At 41.0% G+C, this 23,362-nt stretch overlaps 1 protein-coding gene across 3 annotated transcripts in view; it reads left to right on the top strand.

Moving 5' to 3' along the window:
- The window catches only part of CDH13 (cadherin 13), a 1,176,109-nt gene that overhangs the window by 797,166 nt on the left and 355,581 nt on the right, over positions 1–23,362 (top strand). The window contains exon 7 of one of the 3 annotated variants that reach the window (XM_054453277.2): positions 9,923–11,498. The exons of the other annotated variants lie outside the window; for them this stretch is intronic. Within the exon in view, the coding sequence (XP_054309252.1) occupies positions 9,923–10,176 (254 nt within the window). The 3' untranslated portion in view covers positions 10,177–11,498. Of the gene's footprint in view, positions 1–9,922; positions 11,499–23,362 lie in introns of those variants that run through there. 3 annotated transcript variants of the gene reach the window in all.

Below are 23,362 nucleotides of genomic sequence, written 5' to 3' on the forward strand. Positions count from 1 at the left end.
TGTGAATTAGCAAATGCTGCACCCAGAATCTTTCCTCGCCCTCTACCCCATTCTCTTCTTGCTGCCCTGACTAGTTCAACTATCCTCTTTATCTTAACCTGTCGTGACACCACCTCCCTGGTCACCGTGCTCTTGCCTTCTTGCCTTTCCAATTTATCCTGCTCACTGACACCACAGTTGCCATTTGGAAACAAAAATAGAATCTTCAGCTTGATAACATTAAGGCAGAGATGTTGCAGCAAACAAACACTTCAGCAGGCAAGACAAATATGTTTCAGATATTTTTTAGCAGCTAGAGAAACTCCAAAGCAACAGCCAGAGATTTAGAACAGAGGCTTCCCTTACGAAGCAGACAGGCTGTAGAGATAGAATTCAAGGCTCAGCAGACATATATCTCCTGGTATATAAGCAATCAGAATTCTCTTTTCCAATTGAACAAATCCGTCTCTGCTTTCATGGGGAAACCAGGATGTCACTGTCGCTGAAATGAAAATTCTATTTCACAGCAAAATGGTTCCAGTCAACCGGAGAGAGAGAGAAAGAGAAATCATAACTGTTTTCCCTTCCCCAGCCTAGCATCCTCCCCACCCCCTTAATATGGAAAACTCCTATACATCCTTTAAAGCCTGGGGAAAATGTGCCTTTTCTGTTGAAGCCCTTTGTCAACTCTTCCAGACGCTTTCTCCTTTTTAATCATGCAGTAGAACATGGCAGTTAGGAAAATGGGCTCTTTGGAAAATATTCAGTGTTCAAATGGTGTTTTTGCTATTCATTAGCTACATGGCTGTCAGCAAGTTGCCTCGTCTTACCGTGCTACACTTTCCTCATTTGAAAAATGGAGGGTGGTCTCACCTCTTTTTTTATATGTGATTATTTGGAGGATTAAAAGGGAAAAATTATGGAAAGCATTTAGCTCAGCAGGTGGCACTTGTCAGTACCCAGTAACTGTTACCAGCTGAATTTTATAGCCATAAAATAAATACAAGCATCCTAGAAAATTATAATACCCATAGTAAGCATGAGATTTTTTTTCCAAATTAAGAAAAAAGATATACTAGTCTTGGAGTAGTTTCTATTCCTCTTAAAGGAAAAATGAAATGTCAGACTTTCTTACATTCTCATAGGTCAGTAGGTTGTTCCTATAGCTATGGGGGCAATATAGTGAGGGTATGAGGCAGACTTCAAGTTACAACTTAGGATTTGATCCATTGTCTTGGACCTTTGGTTGGATCTGTACAAACCAAGATTCTGTCCAAGAACTCCTTTGAAGAGGAAGTGATGTTAGAACTTGGCCTATGAGCTCTGCCTGCTGGGAATTAGTTTTAGCAAAGAGAGAGAGAGAGAGACAGAGAAGATCATGGTGAAGAGTGCTAGGACATTGTCAAGGCTCTTTTAAGTATGACCACCAGGTGACAGCAGAAAAGACAGGAGAAGACCTAGAGTTCAACTTGGAGTACTGAAAGCCTTCCCTTTCCTTCTTTTCTCTCTGTGAAGGTTGTTTTCCTTCTTTGGGGAGTTGCAGGCCCATTTGGTAAATGAGGTGTCATGTGGAGAATTTTCGGCAGATGCTTCTCTTCTGATAGGGAATGGCAAAGCCCCCTAAATTCATGAAACATATGCAGGTGCCAGCCAACTTTGCACTGCCTTCATGACACTTCATCTGTTTTCTCAAACAGCTAAGCAGCACTCTGTGCCCTTAGTGAAGTAAGGGGGAATAGGGGCCAAAAGGGCAGCGTGAAGACCTAACTGTTGTCCTCCCTGACAGCTGTAGTTTTGTGATGCTGCTACTTGCTTTTCATGAAATCTGTGACCAGCTCCATCCCTATCCTGCCCCCTACCTCTGTAACCAGACTTTTGAGTCTACGTATAGGTTTACTGAGATGACATTTACTTTTTCATTGATTCTATCTTTGGAAGATGCCTCTTCCACCCATACAAGGTATGCTGAATAATTGGTACTCAGAAGTGTAATTAGCCACGCATACAAGACATCAGAACTACTTTATGGGGGACCCAAAGATTGACCATGAATATACACAGTGAGAGAAATGTCAGTCTTGTGGGAATTATCTTTTTTAAACCACTCAGCCACCAATAAGTTACCTTCCACTTTTACATCCTTAGATCAGGAGTAAGATTCCAAGTCCTATAATGATACCCAACCAAGACATTACAGAACAATTGCCATGCTCTACCAGTAGTAATACCTGACATTTATTGAGCCAATAATATCTAGACCATGGCTGTAGCATGTTTCCTACATAGAGGGAAATTTACTCAACACCATTCTTGATCAGCTGCCCAAACCCCACAGTATTATATAAAGTGAGTTCACTGACAAGTTGCCCCAAGGAATTCACATAAACATACTGGTATTGTGGTTATATACTATGAAATATATATTATAAAATGGATTTTTCTCTGGTTATGTTTTCCAGCAGGTTTAGGAGTCACCTAAAATTATTGAACATCTTGCTTCCAAACAAAATAAGCTGTATTACACATTCAGCTCTACATAATAACAGGAATTTCTTTTCTCTGAATCGTCCAATCTTTTTTTTAAAAAAAAAAGTTTTGTATGTGTGTGTGTTCTGAATACTATATACATAGATTTCAGCTTGAGAGAATTGATTAACTCACACTGCATCTTGGGAGGCAGATTCACTAGACATCAATTTTAAAGAATTAGATTTAAATAGAGGGCAAAGAATTTCCCAGAAAAGATGAGCAGAATAAAAAATATAAAAGAGAAATTCTCAAGATCAGGACATAGAGCTAGGTTCCATAGATGCTACAAATTGAAATGAAGCTTGATCCTCCTCTCAAGGAACTAAATCGAGCTGTCACAATCTCTATGAAGTAATTGTAGAGGTAATTAAAAATATCACTGAGGTAGTCACAATTGAGAGCATCAACTAACGTCAGTGAAAATTGGAGCAGGAGGTCTGGCTAGACACAAATTTGGGAGATTCGAAGCAGTTGAATTCTCAAGTAGCCTTCAGACACAGAGATTAATGCTGGTCAAAGGAAAAATTGTTCAGTACCAAGGACAGCTCCCTAGAAAGCTTCTGTTCCCGGAGATCTCTGGACAGAGACCACAGGAGTATTTCGGTAGCTGTGCTCTCTCTCATAATAGTTCATTGTACAAGCATTCTCATGTGATAATGTGTGCACATGACAGCATCTTTTACATACCAATTAAATTACCAGTGCTACCATTATCATTGTATTAGGGTTCTCCAGAGGGACAGAGCTAATAGGATATGTGTATATATAAAAGGACATTTATCAGAGAGAATTGACTCAAGTGATTACAAGGCAAAGTCCCACTATAGGCCATCTGCAAGCTGGGGAACAGAGAAGCCCATGGTGGCTCAGTCCGAATCCGAGAGCCTCAAAACCAGGGAAACCAACAATGCAACCTTCAGTCTGTGGCCAAAGGCCCGAGAGCTCCTGGCAAGTCACTGGTGAAAGTCCCAGAGCCCAAAGGCTGAAGAATGTGAAGTCTGATGTCCAAGGGCAAGAGGAACAGGAGGAAGCATCTAGTATGGGAAAAAGAAGTAAGACGGAAGACCCAGCAAGCAAGGTTATCACACCTTCTTCTGCCTGCTTTGTTCTAGCCATGCTGACAGCCAGTTGGATGGTGTCCACCCACATTGAGGGTTGGTCTTTCTCTCCCTGTCCACAGTAAAAGCTGTGTAAGTGGATAAGATTAATAAGGGATAATGTGAAGAGAGATGAGAACAAGGGCTGCATCTAGAACCTCGGAGAACACTCATATTCCGGTACTGGAGGAGAAAGTGGCATAAGTCTAGAACCCTTCCAGAGAAGAAGAAAACTCTCAGGAAAATATAGGATTAGTGAGGTGAAGGGAAGAATAAATATCAAGAAGAGGGTTAATTGTTTAAGCTATATTAAGCTGCGAATAAATGAATTCCAGTGTTAGATTAAACAATAAATAAATGTAATTAATTCATGTAAAGTGATTGCAGGTAGGCAGTTAAGAGTGTTTCAGCAGCTCATCATAATATTATGAATCTAAGCTCTCTACATCCTTCCACTTAATTATCCTCTGCACGTTGACTTTTTGTCCCTGCGTTTATTGCCTGATGGTTGTAAGACGGCTGATGCAACTCTAGACACATCAAGATCATGTTGAAATGAAATGAGATGAGAATGGGCAATGGAGAGAAGATTCATGATCTTTTCTTCTATCAGGAAAGAAAATCCTTTCCAGAAGTTCCTATAGACTTCTTATGATTTTTAATTATTCAGGACCAGATTATATGGCCACCCTTTCTGTGGAGGAGACTAGTGAAGTATTTGGCTTTTCCAGGCTTTGTTATTAGTGTCCAGTAAGCATGCAATTGGAAATGGACTTTGTGGTGAACAGCCAACAAGATATGCCACAGTGGAATTAATAACATCAGTGTTCTTTCAGGCATTGAAATGCTTTTTCCATAATTAGTTCTTTTGAATAAGCTAATAAAATAGTCAAGATTACCCAAAGCACCTTCTCATGAAAGCAGGAAACAAAGTTTTGGCAATCCCCAACCGTGATATTTTGGTTGTTAAAATTGATGACATTTCTTACTTTTTAAAAAACTATCATATGAACAGTGTTTAGTTCATCTTTTTCTCATATAAAAGTTAAGTTTTGACTTATTCATGTTGGTCTCAGTTTTTAAGAGTCAATCATACAGAAAAGTTGGTAGATTTTGTGGATTTATAGTAGAACTACTTAGCTAAAAATTTGTTTATCATTTAAAGGCCATGTTCCCCTTTAATTAGATATTCTAGAACCTCTGGATTTTTCCATAATACTATTTTTCATAAGTTGTACTGCATAAAAATAATTTGTTTTGAAGATGTTGTATCATTGAACTAAAAATCGTATTAATGCTCATCCAAGGAATTACACAGTCATTCTCTTTAACAGGGGAACTGAAGAACCAGAACTGTTTCCTATGATGTTTAGGGGACATTCAGTGAGTTTTGATCATGATGAACTAGAACATCCAATTCTAAGTTGGACAGTGGTCTCAGAAAGAATGATGGCTGCAAAGGTCTTTGAGATGATGAATCATCTGGTTTCTTATAGTATTAATGCTTATAATTAGAGACAGAAAAGACTTTAATTTCTTGCATGAATTAATTAATACTTATGATAAATGTCTTTAAAGCTCTTTCTGGTGTCTGGTTCAAAAATTGCAGTTCTTCAGGTCTATTAATTCCTCCTAAAATGGAAAAGCTGGTCAAGGTTGAGCCACCGCTGCTAAAGTGATCTGTGAATTAGAGGATGTTTGACTTCTCCTCTGACCTCTAAGCTCATGTGGCCATTTGCTTGCATGACCTCTCATTGAGATTACCCAAAGTTGCCCCATCTTTAAAAGGAAGATAATAACAGTACTTTCCTCATGAGCCTGTTTTGATATTTACATAAGATGCTTAGAAAAGTGCCTCAGACACAATGAACACTCAGAAATGTTGGGTAGGGACAATGGCTATGATGATCATGATAAAGGAGGAGGAGGAGGAGAATTTGGCAATTATTTCCTGAGTGCCCACTATATGTAAAACACTATGCCAAATACTAGGAATACAAAGATAAATTAGACATGCAAGATTTACATTCCAGAAAGCTTCATTTTTATGTTCTCTAATTCAGTACATGTCTTTCTTCCATTTATAATGTAGATTTACATGTAACAGCAAACTCACCGGAAATGTGTTTCCCTCCATTTTCTGCTATATTGACCCTGTATCTAGAAATAACCAGGGTCCCACAAAAATCTGTTTTGTTTTCTTTATTGATGAGTACAGTTTAAGAACTGTGTAAGTCATCAGTAGCCTCTAAAGTATTTCAGGCATTTTCAACATGACATGTCAACACTCACCCAAGAGACCATCTTTTAACTGAGTCATTATTGAAAGTTCTCATTTTGTTCACTTCTTCAGAAAATACAAAGAGGAAAAAAAGCCTAAAGCCACTCACTCCTTGCTCTTTCAATGGCACCACCATTGTGTGATCTATATTCTGCTGCTAGAAGGAAATTCCAGGAATCCTTGATCTCTCATCTTTTAAACTGATTTCACAGAGGGTATCCCTGACAGCATTTAAAAAAAAAAAAAAAGCAAACAAGAAAAACCTCAAAGGGGTAGAATTTTTCTAAAAGTCTGAAATAAAAGTTTAAAACTGATTTTCAGGTTTCCTTTTATTACCTAGGCACACCTAAATGAATACTTGAAGAATGGGGTTGTAAATACTCCCAGAGGCATCTACAGCAATCATGATCATATGTCTGTTGCAGTGGAATTCTTTAGTATAAATTATTGTATATGAAACCCTAATAAATATGTAGGATCAAAACGTGTTTCTGGTTGTGGGGACTGCAAGATGTGCAAGTCCCTTTGTCCCTGTTCTGGTGGCCCTTGAGCATTCCTGCCAATCTTTGGAACTTCAGAGAATGCCAGAATTGTGGGGAAAGATAATTTTTACTGCCTACCCCCATTTCCCTCCATCCTATGGCAGTCTGGGATGTGGCTGTACACTATAACTAAACTTTAAGGCATCTACAAGTAAGAAACGTGAACGAGAACTTCACCCGGGAAAACAGTCTAGAAGAGGGAAATCCAACATGGACTGAACAGTCTAGAAGAGGGAAATCCAACATGGACTGAACAGTCTAGAAGAGGGAAATCCAACATGTACTGAACAATCTAGAGGGGAAAATCCAACATGGACTGAACATTCTAGAAGAGGGAAATCCAACATGTACTGAACAGTCTAGAAGACGGAAATCCAACATGTACTGAACAGTCTAGAAGAGGGAAATCCAACGTGGACTGAACAGTCTAGAAGAGGGAAATCCAACATGTACTGAACAGTCTAGAAGAGGGAAATCCAACATGTACTGAACAGTCTAGAAGAGGGAAATCCAACATGTACTGAACAGTCTAGAAGAGGGAAATCCAACATGTACTGAACAGTCTAGAGGGGAAAATCCAACATGGACTGAACATTCTAGAAGAGGGAAATCCAACATGTACTGAACAGTCTGGAAGAGGGAAATCCAACATGGACTGAACAGTCTAGAAGAGGGAAATCCAACGTGGACTGAACATTCTAGAAGAGGGAAATCCAACATGTACTGAACAGTCTAGAAGAGGGAAATCCAACGTGGACTGAACAGTCTAGAAGAGGGAAATCCAACATGTACTGAACAGTCTAGAAGAGGGAAATCCAACATGTACTGAACAGTCTAGAAGAGGGAAATCCAACATGTACTGAACAGTCTAGAAGAGGGAAATCCAGCGTGGACTGAACAGTCTAGAAGAGGGAAATCCAACATGTACTGAACAGTCTAGAAGAGGGAAATCCAACATGTACTGAACAGTCTAGAAGAGGGAAATCCAACGTGGACTGAACAGTCTAGAAGAGGGAAATCCAACGTGGACTGAACAGTCTAGAAGAGGGAAATCCAACATGTACTGAACAGTCTAGAAGAGGGAAATCCAACATGTACTGAACAGTCTAGAAGAGGGAAATCCAGCGTGGACTGAACAGTCTAGAAGAGGGAAATCCAACGTGTACTGAACAGTCTAGAAGAGGGAAATCCAACATGTACTGAACAGTCTAGAAGAGGGAAATCCAACGTGGACTGAACATTCTAGAAGAGGGAAATCCAACGTGGACTGCTGTGCACCAGCCTACATCGTAGTCACATAGTTAGCATTGGTTGCATATCTGCAGTAGCCTAGAGTTTAATCCCACAAGCAGCCTTGGAGCTTTAGTTAATTTCAGTTGTTCAAACTAGATGGATTTATGAAGGCCCTGCCATGCCCTTCATCCCCCACTTTTGAAGCCTCTCTTGCTTATTTTTTTAAGCTGCTGTGGTAAGAGGTAATTCTGGATGGAATATTAGTTAGACTGAGGCAAACTAACATAAATAATATTGGACTATTAATTTTGGAAGGGTCACTAAAGCCCCTCAAAAATAAAAAGGAAGAAATTACACATTTTCATAAATGGTTTTGCAAGAATGAAAAAATAATCTTTAGTCCTAGACAAATGCTCTTGGAACATTATTGTATAATGTCTGGTTCTTTTCTCTCTCAATTGTAGTTATTTCACACACATTACAAATGAAGCCATTGTATCAGTCAGAGACCAATTTTAATCGCAAGGTTGATTAGACAGGTAGCTCTTCGCAGCTTGTGCACTCTCCCTTTGTTCTACAGCCCTACACTCACACAGACAAAGATTTACACACAAGTAAGGATTTGGCCTGATTCGTTAGTGGAACATCCTAATGAACACTTGGTTGCATTTAACCTTTTGCTGCAACAAAAAGTCTCAAGGTTGCCTTAGTAATGGGAAATTAAATCCGCAGAGCTATTCCTTTTCCCTTAGTGGTTCTGGCATGCTATCACACTATGGCATGCTTACAACCTGGGTCAAGAAAGAGCTGTGATCCCACTGTTTGTCCATCAAGTTCTAAGCTATGGTATTTGTAAAAGGTCATTCTGCTCTCCCATCATTAACCTGAATGGAACAGCTGGAATGTAAATTGGAAGGAGGAGTGATGATTGTCCCTTTGGCCATTTGATGACTTGGGAATTAAATGGGACCCAATATGTCATCTAACATTGGTTTCAGCCAATGTTTCAGCCATAAGACATCTCGGAAAGGTGCTCTTGCCTGAAGCAATCGAGGAAGGGGAGTCCAGTTCTGGAATTAGACAATTATTGATGTTCTTAACCTTGAACCAGCCACTTACCTGCTGCATTCCCACTCTTGGCCAGGGGCCAATTAATGAATGAAAAAAGCTCCCTGCACTCAGGAGGCTCACAGAGAAGATGATCCAGGTTATGCTACCGCATCTCCACAATAACTCCCCTTTAGCTCATTAACTACCTCAAAAATATCCTTCTGCTAATTCCTCTCCCTTACCCTCTCTTCCACTGTTGCCTTTGGAGCTTTCACTTTATCCTAAATTTCTTTATGTCTTTAGTCATCTCCCAGAACGCACATTTCCTCACCTTTAGAGAAACTTGAATCTTTCTTCAACTAATCTGCAGTGTTCAAGTATGAATACCTTTCTGTCTTTCCTTCTTTCTTTCTCTTTTTCTTTCTTCCTTTGTCTCTTTCTTCTTCCTTTTTTACTTCCTTTCTTTTTTTCTTTCTCCCTTCCTTCCATTTATTCATTCAACAGTTATTTATAAGGGACTTAATATGTGCCCAGCACTGTTCTAGGCACTACAGATACAGCATTGAACCATCCCAATTAAGCTTACATTCTATTGGGGAGAATGAAAATAAAATTAAAATTAAAATGAGATATATAGTAAATTAAATTAGAAATGCAATAGGGAAAATTGTTTTTTCTTTTTAAGTGGAGTTGGTCCTTTGTCCCATCCTCCCATCTTCTTAACTCCAATATTTCAAAGCTAAGAGGAGAAATCAATATTCCCAGGCACCCTTTGGAAGAACCTTCCTTCTATCACCCTCTTTCATCCACTCCTTCTCTGAAGCTCATGCCATCTGAGTAATCACACTATGTTCACTCCTCCCAGCCTCTGGGTTTCCACCCTAATGCATTGAGATTCTAGGGCTCCAGATTCTAGTTCAGTTTTCCTGTCCCCTTTCAGCATTTGAGTGATTTCTGCATCTGATTTGAAGGGTCAGCTTCTTGATTTTCATTATTCCAATAATGTTTCTCTCCTCCTCACTTGAGAAGCCAACCCATAAGACCGCACTCTAATCCTTGCTAATATGCCAACTACTCTAATTCCAATATTTCCCACCATAAATCTCCTCCTGAACCATAACCTTTTGTTTCTCCCAATTTTCCCTCCCATGGAAACAATCACACACACACACACACACACACACACACTCACATGCTTACCTTTTTGCCAGTTTTCCAGCCTCCTGGACTGAACAGTCTAGAAGAGGGAAATCCAACATGGACTGGAAGAGGGAAATCCAGCATGGACTGGAAGAGGGAAATCCAACATGGACTGGAAGAGGGAAATCCAACATGGACTGGAAGAGGGGAATCCAACATGGACTGGAAGAGGGGAATCCAACATGGACTGGAAGAGGGGAATCCAACATGGACTGCTGTGCACCAGCCTACATCACAGTCTGCCTACATGGTGCCTGGCGTGTAGATAGAATGAGAGATGCTGAATGATTGTCTTCATTCTCCCTAAGCCCTTAGTGACTATGTGCCCCTCCCACTTGTCCTACCAAACTTAAACTTCTTATTAACATGACCCATCTGTTTTCTTCCCTCTTGCTTTTAAGGTGTGTGGTGATCACAGTAATGGCCCCCCAAATATGACTTTGTCCTAATTCCCAGAATCTATAAATATGTTTCTTTCTCTTTTTTTTTTTTTTGAAGATGGAGTCTCGCTCGCTCTGTCGCCTAGGCTGGAGTGCAGTGGCGTGATCTCGGCTCACTGCAAGCTCCGCCTCCCAGGTTCACGCCATTCTCCTGCCTCAGCCTCCCGAGTAGCTGGGACTACAGACGCCCGCCACCTCGCCTGGCTAATGTTTTGTATTTTGGGTAGAGACGGGGTTTCACTGTGGCCTTGATCTTCTGACCTGGTGATCCACCTGCCTCGGCCTCCCAAAGTGCTGGGATTACAGGCGTGAGCCACCTTGCCCGGCCTAAATATGTTTCTTACATGGTCAAAGAAACCTTCCAGATGTGATTCAGTTAAGGATCTTGAGATGGAGACAGTATTATTGACTATCTGGATAGACCCAATAGAATCACAAGTGTCCTTATAAGAGGGATATAGGAGGGTCAGAGAAAGAGATGTGGCAATGGGGACAGCAGTTAAAGTGATGCAGCCCTGAACCAAGGAATGTGGTAGCCTCAAGAAGCTGGAAAAGGCAAGCAATGAATTCTCTTCTGGAGCCTCCTGAAGGAAACAGCCCCACTGACACCTTAACTTAACCCCCATGAGACTCGTCTCAAACTTCTGACCTCTAAAACTATAAATCATCAGAGTTGTTTTAAGTCACTAAGATGGTACAGTTTGTTACTGCAGCTGCAAGAGACTCATATAAAATGCCAGCACCACTAGATAACACAGCAAGGGAGTGCAGTGATTATGGTGCCTTGTGCCTTCAGGATTCTCCTCCACTCTCAGCAGGCCTGGTGCTACTAAGCATCTCTGCACCTATGGTCTGCTGTCCTGCTCCACCATTCTTTTTCCCAGCACATCAAGAACCAACCACAGAGTTGACAAGGGGCCACTTGTAACAATGTGCGCTTCTGTTCCCCTAATAGTATTAACAATTACATTCCTGTGACTCCTTTCAGGGCCGTGAAGATGTTCCTTGGACCCAGTCAAAGGCAGAACTGCTGACAGCTTTGGCTGCTCCATGTCACCTCACTTGTGAATGGCGACAGAAAAGCCTGGGTGATCTGTAGCTGACCCTCTGGTCAGTTCCACCGGCTCAAATTAAAATTTTAAGGGAATTGGTCTGTGGTATATTTCCCCTTTGTAGATGACACAGAGAGGGTCATTTATGTTCATAAGGTTGGGGCGAAAACTCCACTGGCTAGCAGTAGCATTTGAATAGGGGGAAATGGCACATTTTGACTGCTCGTGTTTATTATGGGAGGGGCAAAATTAGTTTTATTATTGGGCTTCATGTGACCTTCCATGGGACCCGAGGGGGATTCAATGACTGAGAAACACAGGAAAAACAGCAGGCAGCAAAAACAGTGAACTAGCTCAAGAAATATGTTTTTTGTTTTTAAAAACATTGAAAACATACTACAAGTCCCTAATTAGTTTGACCTCCATGGTTAGATTCTTTTTTTTTTTACTCCAATATTTTCCTGAGTTGATTTTGGATTTGTTTGTTTTTCCATTGACAAGATTCTTTTTTAATTGTGTTGTCAAGTTAGAGAATAGGATTCTGTTTTTGAAAAAAGTGCTTCGTGGCATGGAGGTAACAATAACTTTTCATAACTTGTGATGTTTTGTTAAATAACTCCGTGAACAAGCCATGGTAATAAGTGCGAGCCCAGGAAATCAGAATTTTGGTGCTTGGCATGTAGAGAGGATGAGAGATGCTGAATGAATGAGAAATAAGTAGATATACTAGAAATTATTCTGTAAGACAAGGGGATGGATGAGATTCTGTATCTGTTTGCCATTCTCTTCTTGCGTTTGTTCATTTATGGAATAAGCTACACATACTTATTTGTTTATGTTTTAGGGAAAATCTATTTGGTGCATGAATTCTGTTGTTTTCTTGCGAAATTGGTTGTTTCAAATCTCCCCATCTTCCAATGCATTCAGCCACTATTCTTGGTTTATTTGTTAAAATAACCATTGCCCTGGGCCAATCCATTACATTTATCTTTAATAACCAGCTCTAGGGGTTTGTTCGGCCATGACTTTCCCTGTCAAGGGGCACAAATATCTTCTCTCATCCATTTCCTAGGGGGAAATATCTTCTCTTCTTGTCTTGATAAGACAGTTACCAAAGGAAGAAAGAGGAAAGCCTTATCCTTTGAAAGATGGCATTAATTCATGTGCATTTGGCAGTGGGAGAGGATATTGCAGTCTGGGGTCAGCTATGACTTAACACTCTCTATAAGACTGGATGTGAACAAGCCATTGCATTTACGAGAAGGTCCTTTTGTGTGTTGTGACACAGACTGCTATCCCATTTATGACAAGAGAGGCCCATTTTCTAAGATTGGTCCAGAGCAGGACGCTCTTTGACCAATCTCAACCACCTGATTTCCTCATGAGGTACAGGGGACTTTTGCAAACCTGTCCTTTAATATGCAAACCTCCCCTTTGATGACCAATCTTTAAGGAAAGGGTTAGAACCTTCAGTCTGGATTTTATTCATTATCATATCCCCTATGCCAGGCTCAGAGACTTCCTGTGATTATATTTGTTGCATGAACATTACGTATACACTAAAAGACAATGAAGAAACACACACACACACACACACACTCACACAGCATTGAAAGTGACACAAAAGAGAGAAAACGAAGCTTGAGGGAAATAAAAATAAATTACCTGGTTTCCAGCCAAACAACCTAAGGTGTCATTTGGCTATTGGAGTAATTCCCTTTTCCTCAGTCACGATTGACCATCAGCTACCTTTCCATCATGACAATGGCCTCAGAGCCCACACTCTGCTCTGTCCCATCTGCCCCTCAGAATGCTGAGGGGAAGGTGACCAGTTTTGGCTAATCTTTCCTTAGAACTTGTGCTCTGCTTCTGTAACTTGGCAAGCACAGGCCCTTTTGTAAAATACCTTTATAATATTCCACTATGACATGAGCCGCATTTTTATTTTATTTTATTGTGGTAAGAACACTTAACATGAGCTCTACCCTCTTAACAAATATTTTTGAGTAGACAATCCATTATTGTGTACACAAGCTATCTGGAGCTTATTCACCTTGCCAGAAGCTATCTAGAGCTAATTCAGCTTGCCTGACTGAAAATTGATGCCCATTGATTATTAATTCCTCATTTCCCCTCCCTTCAGCCCCTGGCAGCCACCATTCCCCTCTTTGAGTATATAAATTGGACTGTTTTAGGTACCTCATGTAAGTTGATCTGCTACAGACACTATGGGAAACACTATGGAGTTTCCTCAAAAAATTAAAAATAGAGCTACCATGTGATCCAGCAATTTCACTTCTGGGTATTTAAAAGAATTGATATCAGGATCTTGAGGACGTATTAGGGCTCTTGTGTTCACCACAGCACTACTCACAATTGGCAAGATGTGGAACCAGCCTAAATGTTTCCTGACATGCACTCTCTTTTGCAGTTTGATTACTTTAATTTACAGTGATCATATTTGTTGCATGAAGATTAACTATACACTAAAAGACAATGGAGAAATACACACACATACTCCCACACAGCATTGAAGAGGACTCCAAAGAGAGAAAACAGGGCATAAGGAAAATAAATAAATGAAAAACCTGATTTCCTGCCGAACAGCCTAATTGTTGGGAGCTAAAGTAGTTGACTCTTATTTATTTCCAGTTTATTCTTTAACATTACAAATAATAGGCTCCCTGAATTGAAAGCGAAATTAAATGTGATTTCATCAAATCTTTATTCTTATTTTTGAAATCCTGCTTTTCTGTCTGTTAGCCATAGAATTTCCAAGTCTCTGCTTGAGCATTTTCAATGGTAAAGAATTTACACTCTCATGAAAGAGATCATTCCACTGTTGGTAGGTTGAAATTTTAAGAAAGTTATTTCTCAACGAGGGTCTGAAATTATTCCTATAGTTCCACCCAGTAGTCCTGTCTCTACTTAATGGTTCCTCTTCCACATTCCAGATTTTTTAAAAAGTTTATTATGCTTTCTTGTCTACTTTAATCTACACGCCACTTCTTATAATTGTTGCATAGCTGGCTGTGTTGAGGAGACAACCATAGCTTAGAGTTCTTTTACAATCTTGGTCCTATCTCCTTATCATGTATTTCATTCATTCATGCAAGCAGGAGATGATGGCAGAGAGGTAACAGAGCAGAAGTCATTGTACAAATCATGGAGGTCTTTGTAGGTCATTGTATCAGTCTGTTCTTGCATGGCTATAAAGAACTACCTGAGGATGGGTAATTTATAAACAAACAAACAAACAAAAAAAGGCTTAATTGGCTCACAGTTCTGCAGGCTGTACAGGAAACACAATGCTGGCATTTTCTGGGGAGGCCTCAGGAAGCTTTCAATCATGCACGAAGAAAAAGGAGGAGTGAGGTGTCTCACATGGTGGGAGCAGGGGCAAAAGAGAGCAAGAGGGGAAGCCCCACACACTTTCAAACAACCAGGTCTCATGAGAACTCACTATCATGAGGATAGCACCAAGGGGATGGTGTTAAACCATTCACGAGAATTCACCCCCATGATCCAATCACCTACTGCCAGGCCCCACTTCCAACACTGGGGATTACAATTTAATGTGAGATTTGGGTGGGGACACAGATCCAAACCATATCCATCATTACGTGAACTTTGAATTTATGCAGTGACATATAGGGCCATTGTTAGATTTTGAACAGAGGAAGGAGTTATCTAACTCATGTTTTAATGGATCCTTCTGGCCACTTTGCTGAGGGATAGACTGGAGAAGGAGGAAGGGGAGAAACAGAGAAACCAGGTAGGAGGCTTCTGCAATCACCCATACCCAAGGGGATAGTGGCTTGGACTTCAGTGGAGGCAGGGTTGCTGTTGAGAGTGGTCAGATTGTGGTATATTGCCAGTTGCACAGCTGGAAATTTCAGATTCCCTGTGACATGGGAATCTTTTATCCACAAGGTCATCATGCATTTTGAATAAGAGAAATGAATTATCAACATGAGCTGCTGGGACACCATGGATCCATACACGGAGTATCAGTAGCTGCAGTAGCTCCTACTAGTGCTGTGCCAGGCACAGAACTCATACCATGTCATCCTATGATCTACCCCAATGGTAGCTGATATTCCCTTATCACAGATGAGGAAACTGAGGCCAGGCTCAGAAGTAGGCTTCAAGTGGAAGTCTAGCAAAAGGCAGAGGGGGGACCTATGTCTACTTCCACACTTGAGATGTTCTTCTGGGGCATGGAGAACAGTGGCAAGGATCCCCTCCTCTCCTGACCACAGCTGCGGTAAATGGAGTGGGTGAAAATCGAGCTTTAAGAAAAGCTTTTAGCCTGAAGTCGAGAATAGTGCTGGCCTGGGACTGGGGCCACCACATGTCACTTCACTCTGGGTGGAGAAAGGTGTAGCTGACTCTCAGGGTCATGCAGATGCCATGAGCTTCCCCAAAGGGCTCCAAGAAAATTCTAGAAGGCAGAGTTGCATGACAGAGGCAGCTGGGTCTCTGAGATGCATCTTGCACACAGCCTCAGAGCATCCCTGATCAAGAAGTGCAAACAGGTTTCTGGGAATATTTTCCTCGATTTAAAAATCACCACAACACCATAAATGTGTAGTGTTCAAAGAAAACTTGCATGGTCCTGTTTGACATGACCCTTATGTTTCTTCTTCACGATTAGGGCTGATAAGAATTACTTTCACTTTACAAAACAGAAGCCATGGGCTAAGGAGTATTACTTATCCATGCCATTGCAGGAGGTCTCCTACTGAACAGGGGTAGAACTTTCCGGCTCCCTTTGCTCTTTTACTATGTCATGCTTCTGGGGAATGAGAGGCACAGACAAGCCATCAGCAGGTGTTTATTGAGCACCTACTACATGCCAGATACTAGATTAGGCAGACCAAGTCCCCATCTTCCTGGAACTTACTGGTAGAGTGTTGGGACCAGGAAGGGGTTGCCCTGAGTTCTCGTCCTGGCTCTTGTGTGAATTAGTCCATGACTATTTGCTTACCCAACATCTCATAGCTTCAATTTCCTCAACTGTAAAATGAGGGAAATAAGACTGCCTCTGCCTTCCCATTGAGGCTTGTTGAGTAGTTCCAATGAGTTGGCAAAAAAATGAAAAACAAAAAAGCTTCGTGACTTCTAATTCAGCATTTATGTGAACGTGGGCTATCATTCATTACTGGGAAAATGCATGACCAGCAGACAAACCACAATGACCCAATGTAAAGAGCATCGTTGTTTCCTTCGTGCACCTACTAGTTTTACGAAAGGCAGCTGGCCTCACTGCCTGTACTGCAAGAAGTTTTCACGTTCATTTTTGTGAGCTTGGGGATGAGGATGGTTTCTCCTACTGACTCAGGAGTGCAACCACCAGAAGATTCATTACCCCAGCAGGAAAGAAAGGGGAGCGGTCTCAAGTTCAGTTGTGTGGACCTGATGACAAATGTGGCAAACAGGCTGATGTAGATTCCTTGAATGTACCATTAGCTACTGTCATGTCACATTACACTTGTTTATGCGAGAACCATGCAGCAGATAAGAGTGTTTAAATGCCTTTATTACTTGGCATCATGGTGTTGGTAAGAGTTGGTAATGATTTTTTTTCCTCAGTGCCAAGCACACTCTTAATCTAAAAATATGAATTATGCTTAGTGACTCATTGGAAACTATTTCCTTTGCTTTGGGGGGGAATCAGTCTTTTCTATTGCTTATTTTTCTTTCCTTTCTAGCAAGGTTAATATGCAGAACATTATCTGATGGACTTTATTTTACAAGGTGTGAGGTTTCCCAGAAGTGCAGTACAAGGCTCATTAGTCCAGTGCAGAATAAATTGTCCAAAGTAATTTGAAGAGGCATTGTTAATAGCCCAGTCTTCTATGTACCTAAGCTGAGGTCCCACCTTGCCGCTCAGGTTAATGAGAATTATCCAGCATCTAAACGAACTCTGCTGCAGGTTCAAGATGGACCCCATCAGGGCCAGGTCATGGTACAACATGGGAGGAACATAGGGTTTGGAATTGTGAGACCTGCGTTCTAGTCCTACCTGCTCCATCCACTGGCTGGATAGCCTTGGCTCTGAACCTACTTCCCCATTTGTGTGATAGAGATGACATGCAAGATGACTTCCTCAAGGGTCATATCCCCAGTTGCCTCTGAAATATAAAGCAGTGTCTACCTCTGGTGTGGTCCAGCCCTGCCACCTCTCTTCACCCCATCTCATTCCACTTTCCCATGCCCACCGAAGTGCCAATGATTCAAGTTCGCATGCGAAAAATCTAACTTAGAGTCCCTCCTCCACTCCCTCCATCTCAAACTAAATTAAAAAAAGAAAAAACAGATCCATCCAGTGTGCCACAGTGAGATACCGATTAGTAATCATGTACATAGCCCTTCCTCTTATCCCTCTCTTAGAGCCAATCCATGTCCCAGCCCTGCCGATGTCACCGCTCAATGTTTGCAATCTGTTGTTTTGTCTTTGGTTCCTCTGCTGTCACCCTAACCAAGGATATGCCCCAATTTCTCTCTTGGACTCTTTCAACAGCCTCATACCTGGCATACCTGCACCTATTTAAAATATATATATATATATGTGTGTATTTAAAATAAGCCCCTGTTTTATTTATATATATAAATAAATATAAAAATAAATACAAATATATAAATACATATTTTATTTATATATAATATATTTTATTATATATTATATAAATAAATGTATTTTATTATATATTATATAAATAAATGTATTTTATTATATATTATATAAATAAATGTATTATTTATATATAAAATAGGGGTTTTATTTATATAAATATATAAATATATGAAGGAACATAGGATTTGGAATTGAGAGAGAGAGAGAGATATCGAGAGAGTTTCACTCTTGTTTTTCTCTCAGGCTGAAGTGCAACGGCACAATCTCGGCTTACTGCAACCTCCATCTCCCCATTTCAAGTGATTCTCCTGCCTCAGACACCCGAGTAGCTGGGATTGCAGGAGCCTGCTACCATGTCCGGCTAATTGTATTTTTAGCGGAGACGGGGATTCACCTTGTTGGCCAGGCTTGTCTCAAACTCCTGACTTCAGGTGATCCACCTGTCTCAGCCTCCCAAAGGGCTGGGATTACAGGAGTGAGCCACCATGCCTGGCCCCCTGTTTGACATATTTTTAACGGTGTAGGCAAAATGATCTTTTTCCCAAACACTGGAATCATGTCATCCCCTTCAAAGCCTTCTGTGGCTCCCCGTTGCCCCAAAGCAACATCTAACTCTGATGTGGTCCAGCCCTGCTGCCTCTCTTCACTCTGTCTCATTCCACTCTCCCACTCCCACTGTAGTCCGCCCTGGCCTCCCTGAACATGCCACGTGCTCTCTACCTGATCTCAGGGTCTTTGTTCATACTGTTCTCTCTGTGTAAGGTGCTTTTCCCTGTACCTCACATCTAAGTCCAGATGACTGTTGCTCAGCCTCCAGCTTCAGCTCGGCTGTCTCTTCCTCTGATAAATCTTTGCTGTGTCCCTAGGAGAGGCCAAGCCACTCTGTTACTCCTTCTCTGCGTGTTCACCAGAGTTGTCCTTCTGCATTTCCTGCTTTCTCTGGTTGGCTGTCTGTCTCGCTCATTGTATTGCAGACTGCGCTGTGTGAAGAGAGGAATTGTGTGGCTAACACCAGGCCTGGTACATAGTAGCCACTCAGTATGGGGCATGAATGTCTTACATTTTTAATTCTTCAATTTAAAAAGCTACTGAGAGTTTGTCCATGATCCCCAAGGATACATTTGACAAAGTCTGGAGGGTTGTCATGACTCAGGGATGCTAGTGGCATCTCGCAGGTCAAGGACAGGAATGCTGCTTCGTATCCTGCAGGACAAAGGGCAGCCTCTGTCACAAAGAATGATTTGCTTCCAAATGTCACCAGCGGCAAGGCGGAAATGCCCTGCTCTAGAAACTGCCAAAGAAGGTGTTGCCAAATAAAAACTATAAGGAACAATGCAACAAATGACTCTTGATCTAAATTCCATTTCATTGGTTGTTTCATTCTGGGGCAATTTCGCTGCATATGTTTCTTCATATTGGAACTTATAATAATGCTTATGTCATATTTATTCTGAAGTAGTTGTCTTTTTTAAAAAAACATACTCTCTCTGGAGGCTGGAGAGGGAGGATCACTTGAGCCTGAGAGTTCAGGGCTGAAGTGAGTTATGATGGTACCACTTCCTCAAGCCTGGGTGACAGAGTGAGACCCTGAATGTAAAAAAAAAATCAAACAATGAATAATTACCCAAGTACTGTGTTGTCTTCATGCCATGGACACCTTAATGCTTTCTTCAAAGCAGTATGAGGTTGTTAATCTGAGAATGAATCTGTTAGACTTCCCTGAACTCATAAAGTTTGCTTCCTCTTTGAAAGAACTTTGTGCCTTTAAATGCTTATCCAGCTGTGATGTGCCAAGTAATATGTTCCATGTGTAATCCCAGTTTTCTGATAGTAAAAAGAAAAGTTGGAAACCTTTGGCCAACTTTGGTGCCTGTGGCTGGGAGACCTTGCAGAGGTTTTCAAGGTCTGCTGTGAATGTATGGTTTAGACCACAGCTCAGTTGTGACATTTAATCCATAGAGATAAATCATCACATGCTATTGGTAGGGCTCTTTATGGATAAACAGGCCTAAAGTAGTTATCTATAAAACTCCATCAGAGTCTCCATCAGAAAGTCACCACCATTTTTTTTAATGTAAGAGACTGGGATGGTGAAACTGTTTCTTGATTGTGGTGCTTGAGAACAAATTAAATCAAAGTCAAAACAATATAACTAACTTTCTCTTGGCTGTCCTTGAGGCATGCCTGGTACTCTTTTGTTTGCGTTTTTGGGGTTTTTTTTTCCCAGTAGTAGGCTGGAGTTCTTATGGATTTGATTCTGACATCAGCCTCCCAGGAGAGGCCATGGTGTATAATGGTTAAAAGCACAGAATCCAGAAGGTGACTGTCATTTATCAGCTGTGTGACCTTGGGTGAGTTACTTGACCTCTCTGTGTCTCAGTTTCCTCCTTTGTTAGATGGGATAGTGATAGTCCTTACCTCATAGAAATGTAATAAATATGAAATGAATTAATGTCCATAAAGCGTTTAGAACAGGGAACGTATTCAGCTTAATAATGTACATATTTGATTAATAAGATAAAGGCTGGCTGGGTACGGTGGCTAATGCCTGTAATCCCAGCACTTTGGGAGGTCGAGGCAGGTGGATCACCTGAGATCAGGAGATCGAGACCATCCTGGCTAACACAGTGAAACCCCGTCTCTACTGAAAATACAAAATATTAGCTCGGTGTGGTGGGACATGCCTGTAGTCCCAGCTACTCGGGAGGCTGAGGCAGGAGAATCACTTGAACCCAGGAGGCAGAGGTTGCAGTGAGCCAAGATCATGCCACTGCACTCCAGCCTGGGAGACAGAGCAAGACTCCGTCTCAAAAAAATTTAAAAAATTAAAAAAATAAATAAAGTCTTCACATAATATGCAGCCAAAGTCAGAAAAAAAATAACATTCTTGACTGCCCTTTTCCCATGAACCCCAGATCCACTTGATATAATATGCACTGATCGATAATAGTTTGGCCAAAGGGTAGAAATTAATGTGGAATTCAACTTAGGAGAAAAAGCAAATAAAGATTATTTGTTCCATGTCACTCCAAGATGGCCAGTTATCGCCCAACTCTCTTCCTTCTGCTTCCTCAAGATCTCTTCCATCTGCTTCCCTCCATCCATCCTCCTGGCCATTCCCATGTGCACGCTTCTATCCTCTCTGCTTCAGCCATCCACCCCTCACCAGTCTCCCTACTCTCCCCTGTGCTAGAGTGGACTCTCAAGCAGACACCTGATCATGCCACTGTCCTGCTCAAAACCCCTTTGATGGCTTAAGAAGCAGCGTGCATCTAAATCGCAGACCCTAGATTCTTGTATCAAACTGCCTACAGGAGAGCCTGGAGGACTTGTCTGCAAAGCTATTCTGGAGTCAGATGAAACTGGAATATTTGGTCTTCGGTATTCACCATGCTCCTTCACCCCAACTGCAGGAATCATTTGCAGCTCATGGACATTTTGGATCACAGGGCAGAAGGGAATTGAAGCTCCCCAGTGTTGCCTAAACCTAACGGCACCAGGTCTATATTGCTGACTTACCTTCCTGTGGGTTGATTTAGGAATTGAAGTATGTGAAAGGAATGCATTTGAGATGGCACAGACAATAGCACCTAGGGCAGGGCCCGGTCACAGTTGTCTCTTCATAACGTTCTAAGTCGACCAAATACCTGGAGTCTTCATTTCTAGTACAAGTGCTAAATTCAGTCTTTCATTAGTCGTATTTTAAGGACAATGGATAGGAGTCATTATTTAAAAAGCAATAATATAAAATACCAAGAGCTATTCAGCTCTCTTACACCAGGGCCTGTATATAGTACGTTCTTTCCCACAAATCCGTGTTTTTAAATGTTTCCTCCATTTCACAATTATAATCCCCCAAATGACAGAATGGTTGTCTGACAATATTTCTTCTGATGTTGAACATATTTTCTACGTTCGAGACTGTGCCAGAAAGTCTATGCAGCAGCGACATTGAAAGAACAGAAAAATCTAAACTGCAGATATTCACAGAGGATTGAAAACCTACAATAACTATTGGGAATGTTAATCATTTCAAATGGAGGAATTATTAGAGGCAGCACATTTATCATGCATATCCTCATCACTAGCTTAGAGCACCTGACATAGTTTTTAAAGGAAAGGGAGAAAAAAAAGAAACACTATAATAATGAGAAAATATACAAGATTTGAAGTCAGGAAAATGTGGGTTTAAACTGCAGCTTCTTCCAATAGCTATGTGATCTTGGAAAGTTACTTCTCCAGTCTGAACCTCACTTTCTTCAACTTTAAAATCAGAGTAATAATAGTAATACCTATATTCTAATGTTTTATTGGAAAGAACAGTGTCTGGCACATAGCAATTAACCCAAGCAATTTACATAGCAATTACTCATGAAAAAGAAGCTATTAATACTATTTATTGTTATTTTCCCACTGCTATTGCCCTTCAGCCAAAGAGCACCAGGAACACATCTGTAATTAACAAGTTGGGTTGATTGCTTATTGCAATGAGAGAGAATATACTATAGGGAACTATGGGATATCTTAGTAAGAGTGTGTTAAGAAAAGACATATAATTTGGGCTTGCATTATTAGCTGCTTTGGGGGAAGGGTCACAAAAGTGAACCATTTCTCTGAATTAGATGCTATTGGGAAGCATGGGTAGTTCTATGACCAGTGCTAAATCTCATCTGTAGGTAGGACAACCTAGGGTGAGGCTACAGCCGTAACTGGCAAAGAAGCAGCTATTGTTTTAGCCAGGAAAGGGGATGGCTTCAGCAATGTTCAGGTCTGTCTATGTTCACGCATAATTATGGAGTGGTCTTGTTTATGGTCTGATTTACTGTGATCATAGAGTGTCGTTATCTGATGTTGGTGTTCTCCGAAATCATGTTTGACAGGAGAACACCAACATCTAATTAATGTCCCAGGCCAGCTCCTGGAGGTCAGTGGCTACTTTTCTTTTCCCCATCATATTTATTCATATATTTAGTGAGTAGAGTACTGTCAATCCTTGGTGTCCCTTCTCTAACAAAGTCCAAATTCTATGTAAAAAAATTCTATGTAGGTCAACAAAACTTAGTAACTTGGGTGTCAAATGTAAAAAAGAAAATAAGATAGGCTCAAAGGAGAGAGTAGGGCTGATGTGGTAGAGGGTGGACCCACAGTGTCTATGCAGGCCAGGGTAGGGAGGCTGGCTTTCATTTTAAATGACATCTGAAATAAATAAGTCATTGGATGATTTACATTTTTAAAAGTTTGCTCGGTCTCAGTAAAGATGGAGAATGGCTTGTTGGGGATGGAGAAGAAGGGAGAGGAAGTTCAAAAAGTGAAGTAAAG

The sequence above is a fragment of the Pongo pygmaeus genome, chromosome 18, assembly GCF_028885625.2.
Source record: "Pongo pygmaeus isolate AG05252 chromosome 18, NHGRI_mPonPyg2-v2.0_pri, whole genome shotgun sequence".
NCBI classification, from domain to species: Eukaryota; Metazoa; Chordata; class Mammalia; order Primates; family Hominidae; genus Pongo; species Pongo pygmaeus.